The sequence below is a fragment of the Colletotrichum spaethianum genome (genome assembly GCF_022836535.1).
Source record: "Colletotrichum spaethianum MAFF 239500 DNA, contig67, whole genome shotgun sequence".
NCBI lineage: Eukaryota > Fungi > Ascomycota > Sordariomycetes > Glomerellales > Glomerellaceae > Colletotrichum > Colletotrichum spaethianum.
The window spans coordinates 36,265-45,141 of NW_026054837.1; the positions used below are offsets into that span (position 1 = coordinate 36,265).

Sequence of the window (8,877 nt, forward strand, 5' to 3'; positions counted from 1 at the left end):
TAATTATTATATAAGATTTTAAGGAAAAGAAGTTATATAATTACTTTTTATTAATAACTATAAGGCTAATAGAAGTACTAAGAAAATAATTACCTTTGTTAATGTTCTTACTAAGCTTACTGCTAGGCGTATAAGGCTTATAAGTATTAGTGACGTTAAAAGCTTTGTAGTTGCTAGGGCTACTATTATTATTATTATTATTATTGCTTAGGTTATTAGATAAATTAATATCTTAATTGTAGTAGGTGTAGTAAGCGCTATGCGACTACTAGACGTACTTGGCGTAAGCGTTACCTTGAAAGGTAAGAATGTGGGTGTATTGGTAGAAGCGTAGGGAGTTATTAGTTGTGTATTTATTGCTATAGGTAATAGCTGTATGACTATAAGACTAAACTAAGACTATAAGGAAATAGCCTTAGCGGTGGATGATGCTGGTAATAAACTGCTGGACAGAAGTGTTGCTAGTAACGCAGATCTTAATATTCTGTGACAGTATATTAATAATAAGACGCTCCTTATCTTATAGTTAAGGTTAACGTATAAAGACAAGGTAAAGATAAAAGTAATATATATTAATAGTTAAAGCTAGTAGAAGAGTATAATTATTAGTGTTATTAGTTAAAAGATAAAGCTAATAACTATTAGATATATTAGTATATATATTAATATTACTAAAGATTAAATTATTAAAGGTAATAATAAATATAATAGATTAATTATATAAGGTATTATTAATAAATTAGTAAAAGGAAATATATAAAAGGAAATCTTATATATAAGTAGTTATTATTAGAGTTAATTAGGGAAAAAGGAGAAGATTATTATTAATTAATTATATAGGAAAATAATATGTGTAAAGGGTAAAGAAGAAAAGAAAAGAGGGAAAAAAAAAAATAAAAAGGGTTTTAAATACTTAAGGTTATTACATAAAGAAAAGAAGGTATATTAATAGTAGAAGTAGAAGTAAAGTTAACAAGAAAAAAAGGAACTTTATTAACATATAACTTATTTACTTAACTAGGTAAAAAGAGAATAAATAGTTACTTAGAGTTTTAATATTAGTGATTTATTATATAATATAAATAGCTTAACCTATAAGGTTATATAATAAGGTTATTAATATTATAATTAGTATAACTTAATTAGATACTATAAGGAGTTATATAGTTATAAAAGAAAAAGTTATAAGTATTAGAATAATAGTACTAGCTAGTTATATAATACGTATAACTTAAGGATATATATTATAGTAAAAGGTATAGACTAGATATTTAGCTCTTAGTTATCTACTAAAAGGATTAAAAGTATATTTATACTGAATTAACTTAGGGATATATAAGATTATATATCTTGTGTATAAAAGCTAAGTCTTATAGTTAGGAAGATAATCATAGAAAATATATCTTTGGTTTACCTTAACTTTAACCTAAGTATAATTATATAAACAGGTTCTCTTAGAAAGAGAGAATCTATTTAACACCTAGTATTAATTCTAACTATAATTTCTATATATTATAGGAAGTTTTTTAGTTAGTTAAGCTTAAATAGCTTATCTTTTACTTTTTCTTTAAGTTCTTAGTAGAACATAAAGATCTTAGTATTATTAGTATAATTAAGTTATATATAGATTCTTTAGAACTTTATAGTATAGTTAATAGTTAATTTAGTTTATTTAAGATTTACTAAGTCTTATTTAGCTTATAATTTTTTATTTAAGTCCTAGAATAAGGATTTTAAGGTATACTTAAATCCTATAAAGCTTTTAAAGATCTACTAGGTCTTTAGGTTATAGTATTTTAGCGTTTTATTATCTAAGTAGTCTTCTAAGTAAGGTTTAAACTAAGAAAGGACTTACCTTTTAAAAAAGATATTTATATAAATGATTTTCTTTGTTTTTATATAAAAGTTACTTATATAGAATATTTAATAGGTTCTAATCTAAATTAAGAATCCTTTTAATGTTCTAGAAGTCTTATTATAAGTAGTAAAAGACTTAAGCTTAAGTTTTTCTTATTCTTTTAGTAAAGTTAAGATAATATTAATAATAGCTTAGAGAATATAAACTTTTTTTTAAAGTTATTAGTTTACTAGATCTTAGCTTAAAGTTAATTAAAAAGTACTATATTATTATTAAATACTTATTATATATTTATAATATTTTTATAAGTCTTCTTAAGTTATTTAGCTATTTTAGTATTATTATTCTTATTACTAAAGGACTTAATACTTTTTATTTCTTAGTCTAAACTTATAAGTTTAAAACATATAATTACTTTTCTTTTAGATCTATTAAAAAATAAAATTAAAGTAGCTTTAAAGGATATTATTACTATTTAGTAAATATTAAGGTTAATTTATTAAATAAAAGTAGTTAACTAATTAAAGTATTATAATTAAATATCTAATAGTAGTATTTTTTATTAATAAGTAATTAAAACTAATATTTAGTAATAATAAAATAAGTCTTATTAATAATTTTACTAGTTTATTAATATCTAATAATTAGTTAAATATATTTAAGTATAAATAGCTTTATAGCTTTATAATAAAAAAATAATTTAAAAGTTACTTATAAAAAAATAAATTATAAAGTTAATTACTAAAGAGTTATAAAAGGTATTTAGTTTAATTTAAAGTAATTATTTTTATATTCTATTATTATCTTATTAAGACTATTCTCTTAAAGTTAGTCTTTGATGAGGACTGATCCTTGGTATGTTAGTCCTGGGTCATGGACTGCTTATCTGTTGTTAGTCCTTCTTATCTTCACGTGACCTTCCTTAGTTCTTCCGTTCCGAGAGGGGGATTGACGTGTTCCCGTGCTATCCCGCATATAACCTTGTCTTGTAACCGCTAGGCGCCCGTGGGGCGACCCTGGTTATGTTATGCTTGTTGGGTCGTAACAGCGGGGTGAGATGCCTCAAGCCCGGATCCTGGCGGCTAATGCCCTACTATCTTGTCTAGGCAAAGGCTTCGAGAAACTGATAGCCAGGAGAATTTTATATATCTCACCATCCTGCAAAGTGTAGCCAGCCCGCAGCAAGTACGGGCTCTGCTGTGCAGATCGGCGGTCGATCTAACGATTTGCCTGACCCACGACATCGAGACGGCCCTCGACAAAGGGATCGCGGCTGCACTGGTTATGATGGACGTGGAAGGGGCATCCGACTCTGTCCTTTGAAACCTGCTCGTCGTCAGGCTACGCCAACAAGGCTGGCCTCGCCGCTTGAGCAGACAAATCTTCAGCTTTTGCTATAACCGAATTGCCAGAGTCAGCTTAGAGGATACAACGCCAGAATATTTCTCTCTGACCTATAGACTGCCCCAGGGCTCTCCACTATCTCTTGTCGTCTTCCTGCTTTATTAAACAGACATACTTAAAGACGACCTAAATTTGCGATTTAGGTAGGCGGACAACATCAGAACTCTAGCTATAAACCCTTCTTTCGAGAGAAGGATAGAGATACTAAATTGCAGTACTACTAGTATCCTTATTTAGGGAACTAAGAACAAAGTATCTTTTGTCCTAAACAAGTACAAAGCTATTTATTTCTCTAGGAAGCATAAATAGCCAAAAGAACTATTAGCAATTAAGGCCAGAAACCTTAACATTAAGGTATTAACCAAGTCTATGCGCTGATTAGGTGTCTAGTTCAACAAAAGAATATCCTTTCAGCATCATATTAAAACGAGAGTGGCTACAGCAGAAAGAGAAGCTAAGCACCTCAGGCATTTAATGAACACAAGAATAGGGCTTCCAGCGGCCACCGTCCACAACGCCGTCACTTCTTACGTATTACCAATCACGCTAATCAACGCCAAGGCCTGGTACAGAGGTACAACAAAGCCAGCCATCAGCCGCAGCACTAAGACTGACATTCGTCTGCTCCCCCAAACAATCAAAGTCAACACAGACCAAGGACTTGCGCGCATGATCTAAAAGGTCATCACGGCGGCAGCAAGGGCAGTTATACTCGTTTGGAAGACAACTCCCACAAGCAGTCTCCTCAGGGACGCCGGCCTGCCGTCAGCGAAGGTTGCTTACTAGACAAACTGTCCATCTAGTATAGAGGACCCTATTGTTTTACAATCTAAGGATAACATAACGGTCTAAGGCGTGTATTTTTATAACGTGCTACAGTAACTACTATAATTACACTTAGATAAGGATTCGAAGAGAAAAACCAAATATCCCCCCTTTACCGTTGGTCTGATCAGGGCAGCGCTGCACTAACTATTGGGTTGTTGGTGTTGTAGGTTCCGCGGTAGGTCTATCTAAGGTTGGTCTGCGGATAAGGTCCCGGCCACGAAGTACAGCAGGGCCCATCTTGGGCGCAGCCCGTTACACTGCCTTGCCAAGCCTGACCCCAACCCTACCCGCCTATCCGTCTCTACTGCAGGTTATAAACACCCCTAACTATTCACTATATTTCTTAGTTAAACTGATAGCCTACTCCTCTAGTTTAGGACATAGTTAGGGTCAGTAATCAGGGATTGTGTAGGCTTTTGGTTTAGGTAAGGAATATGGTAAATAATTAGGATAAAACAAGGTAACACAGCGTTTTGTACCTTGAGATAGAGAGATACATTCAAACTTGTGGATCTGTCTGCTGTGTGGCTGTGTTCCTGCCCGAAGTGGTTAGAAACGGCCAAATAGCAATTTGCCTATGGCCAGATAGCCGCACTTACGAAGGTCCACATCGGTCTTCTAACATATAGTGGGGTTTTCTTAGGACGCCGGGCCACTAGCATCAACAAACTTTGTTCGACTGTCATCAAGCGACAACATAGTGCAAGAGGAAGAAACATGATAACGCAACAGTCGGACAACTATTTGATGAGGGACTATGCAGATTGAAACGCCATGCTCGTTGTTTGTGTCAATGACCCGCTGCATTGTGAAGGCAAATAATCATATCACTTTCCCTTCCTTCTCGCATTTTAAATAAAATGAGGTCAACAATTCATACTTTGCATGTGCTGTTAGCTTCAAATGCGCTTGCGGCTCAGCCATGGCTTAACAAGGCCCTGTCAACAGAAGAACGACTTCTGTCATTTATAGCTCAACTCAACGATGCCCAGAAACTCGCCATGGTACAGGGTGATACGGAGGTCAGTATATCTGCGACTACTGCCACTGCAAATTCAGTTCCTCGGTCATTGACAAGTTGTTTATAGCTGACAGACAATGGGACGGGCGTCAATGCCTGTATCGGACACATCTGAGGAAACTCTACCATCGGTATCCCTGACATTTGCATGGGCGACGGCCCCGCTGGTGTCGGCAACTCCCTAGACAATGTAACCGCGTTTCCGGCTCCAGTGATGGCAGCCAGCTCCTGGAATACGTCTTTACAGTATGAATTTGGCCAAGCACTCGGCCAGGAGCACATGGGCAAGGGTCGTAACATCGTCCTTGCGCCGACTATCAACATCCTTCGTTCTCCCCTTTGGGCTCGTGCCGCCGAGGTGCTATCCGAGGACCCATGGCTGACCGCACGCATGGCGGTTGCTGGTACAATGGGATACAGAGTCAGGGCGCATTGGCGTGTCCGAAGCATCTCGCAGCATACAATCAGGACACGAACAGGTTCGGTATAGGTCCGGAGTGGGTGACGGTTGATCCTGTTGTCGATATGAGAACGATGCATGAACTCTATCTGCCAGCATTCAAGGCAAGCGTACAGGAGGGAGATGCGGCGAGCGTCATGTGCTCTTATAACAGACTAAATGGCTCATTCACCTGCGAGAACGATTGGCTTCTCAATACTACTCTACGGCAAGACTGGGGCTTCAAAGGCTTCGTGGTAGCGGACTGGTATTTTTCCACTCGAAGCACCGTCAAGGCCGCCATGGCAGGGCTAGACATCTCAATGCCGGGCGGCGATCTGACAAACAGCTACGGATTCCCAGCATACTACGGCGACCTTCTTGCTGAAGCTATCAACAATGGATCAATTTCACGGGCACGCCTCGATGACATGATTGAGAGAGCCTGGCGGTACATGTTCAAGCTAGGACAAGTCGACAATCCGGTAAAAGGAGACTCTACGGCTCATGTGCGCACACAAGAACACCTGGATCTGGCGCAGCGGATGGTTGAAGACGGCGCGGTACTGCTCAAGAATGCTCGAGACACGCTACCTATTTCCCCTGAGAAGTACTCCAAGATTGCGCTTTTGGTATTGGGGCGACCGCCGAAAATCAAGTCTCAGAGAACCATGGCGGCTTTGTTATCGACTCTACCATGGTTGTTCAAGCACCCCTTGATGCACTCAAGCGCCGTGGAAGCACCGATAACATCTCAGTCGAATACGCAGAAGCATATCCCGGTACCGGGCAGATTCCCGCAGTCCCCTCAAGTTTGTTCCGGGACGGCGGCGTGAATGTGACGTACTACAATACCACCGACTTCTCAGGCCTTGTCAACAAGACAAACTTTGTTCCCAATATCACAATCGCAACCTATCCCTCTGAGTTGTGGCAAGCGTACCCGGATGTCTTCTCGGCCATCTATGAAGCCACCTTTCTCCCAAACACGACTGGCATGTACTATTTCTCCATGTACGGCCAGGGTACCGCACTCCTGTATTTGGACGATGTCCTTGTGGCGAACATGTCATACGCGAATTTTGGTAACACCATTCAAGGCAATGCATACCTCAAATCCGGATCCGAACTCCAACTTGTGCTTGAATACAATATGGGTTACTCGTTGTCGACTGGTGGATACGGCGTCACCCTCGGTGTAGACGTCGGCAATCAGACACGTGATTCTGCGGCCGATGAGCTCGCTAGGTGGGCAGACTTGAGTATAATTTTCGCTTCTGATCAACTTTCGGAAGGCGCCGAGAGGGGATTAGGCCTCTCTCTGCCCGGCGATCAAGACGCGCTTATTAACCGACTCGCCGGGATCTCAAAAAGAACGGTAGTCATTCTCAACACGAATTCAGCGATCCTCATGCCCTGGATTGAGGATGTGGATGGCGTAATGGAGATTTGGTATCCAGGCCAACAGGTTGGTCTAGCGCTCGCGCATCTTCTTTTCGGTGACGTGAGCCCGAGCGGAAAATTGCCTTTGACATTTCCGAGAACTCTGGAAGACACCATACAGATCAGTACAGACATCGAGGTGCCCTACTCGGAAGGTCTATACGTGGGATACAAGGCTTATGACCAACGCGGAGTGGAGCCTTATTCCCCTTCGGACACGGGCTGACGTATTCTACGTTCAACTTGGAAGGATTGGAGGTTTCGTTGAATAATGATACATTCGTTGCCAGGGCAAGCCTGAGAAACGAAGGAACACACAGCGCAAAGCAGGTTATTCAGCTCTACGTTGGTTATCCCGATGCCGCCAAGGAACCACCAAAGCTTCTGAAAGCGTTTAAAAAGACAGAAGTTAAGGCTGGCGATGTTCAGATTGTTGAAATGATCGTTAAATTTGATGATCTAACAATATGGGATAATGACACTGAGGGATGGAGATTTGTGCGCGGCCAGTACGAGATCCTCTTGGGATTTTCGGCAACTGACATCCGGTTAAAGCAGACTTTGGAGATATAGCCTTGAAAAAATGTCTTGCATCTGTGATTGCCTGACTTAACAATCTCAAATTGCCAACCTGAAGAAGGCTCCAAGTACGTGGATTGGTGAGCGTGAGTAAAGATTGAGCAACAAGATAAGCCGTCATTGGCCATCGGTAGCTTGCGTTGAAAAATGATAGAAATCCGCCTGGAACCATCCTCACGTTCTGAATGTAATCAAGAAATCTAAGCAACCAGGTGAGCACCAAGCCTTGCAGGAAACCTTGCTTGGATTCTTGGTCATAAGAAACAAGAAATTTTCCTAGGATTAATACGGTTGTACCAAGCGAATGCATTTACCTTCCTTGCTGTTAACTGATTCCTCTGACATGAATTGTCTTGGAAAATGATACTGTTAAACCACTCGTCGACTTTGAATCAGTAACTTTCACTCTGAGCGGGCAAGTTGAAACAGCGGCTCCTTGGGAGTGTAGGTGTGATGTGGCGAAAAAGCAATACTACCACGACCATTTTACCCAGCTCGAAGTACTTGACGCCACATGACAATACGTAAGACCTTCCGCATGATTAGCAGTAACATAAAATGAGACGCTTATATACCAGCTGACATGCGGGCGCGGCTGAAATGCGTGTAATTAATTTCAGGGACTAATGGAATAGTCCGCCGCGGCGACGCTGGAAAGAGAACAGGAACGGGAAGCACTGAGTCAAAATTTCCGTGAACCTCTGATAAGCACTGCGTAAGGCGTTTTTAATACATGAGGAGGCTGGGGTCGATCTCTTAGGGTGAAACTAATGGTTGTCGTGCATGCATTAGGGAAAAAGCCTCTAGAGCGAAATACAGGTTATCAAGGGTACACAGCTGGTTTTAATCTTTTTTCTTGGATAACGAACGCACTGCAGCCTCATTAAGACTCTTCACAACCCTATGTCCCGCCTTCAGAAATGCATTCAAGTATTGCCCTCGCCGTTCAAGCATTCCTCACCCTTGCCGCATCCCTCATATCTTGCCGACACTGCCTCACTTTCCACTTTCTGCAACCTCCAAATCCCCTGCAAGCTTTTAATCATCGCAATTCCTACCATAATTCACAAAAATCTTCTGCACTATCCTGTGGTGCACAGAATAGCGTCAGGATCAGTGCTAAGAGTAGAGGCCACAATTATGTCTTCAGCTTTGGCGGAGAAGAGGGTCATTTAGTGATTGCAACACCTAGACCGTGTGTATGATGACACAGTAGCAAGTTTGGTACTGCGGAGGTACAAGCTGGTGCGAGACTTGGGTATGTCGCAATCGATGTCTATTAGCAGGGAAAGCGAGCAATCTCTC

General features: G+C 39.8%; 1 protein-coding gene across 1 annotated transcript; it reads left to right on the forward strand.

The window, feature by feature from the left end:
• Window positions 1-5,259: 5,259 nt before the first annotated feature.
• On the forward strand, window positions 5,260-7,566 carry ColSpa_12596 (beta-glucosidase; the record flags this gene model as incomplete). The annotated part of the gene is given in 4 exon segments (XM_049278808.1): window positions 5,260-5,590; window positions 5,602-6,182; window positions 6,218-7,148; window positions 7,193-7,566. The coding sequence occupies 4 exon segments, from the start codon at window positions 5,260-5,262 to the stop codon at window positions 7,564-7,566; spliced, it is 2,217 nt and encodes a 738-aa protein (XP_049134765.1).
• Between the last annotated feature and the right edge of the window lie 1,311 nt (window positions 7,567-8,877).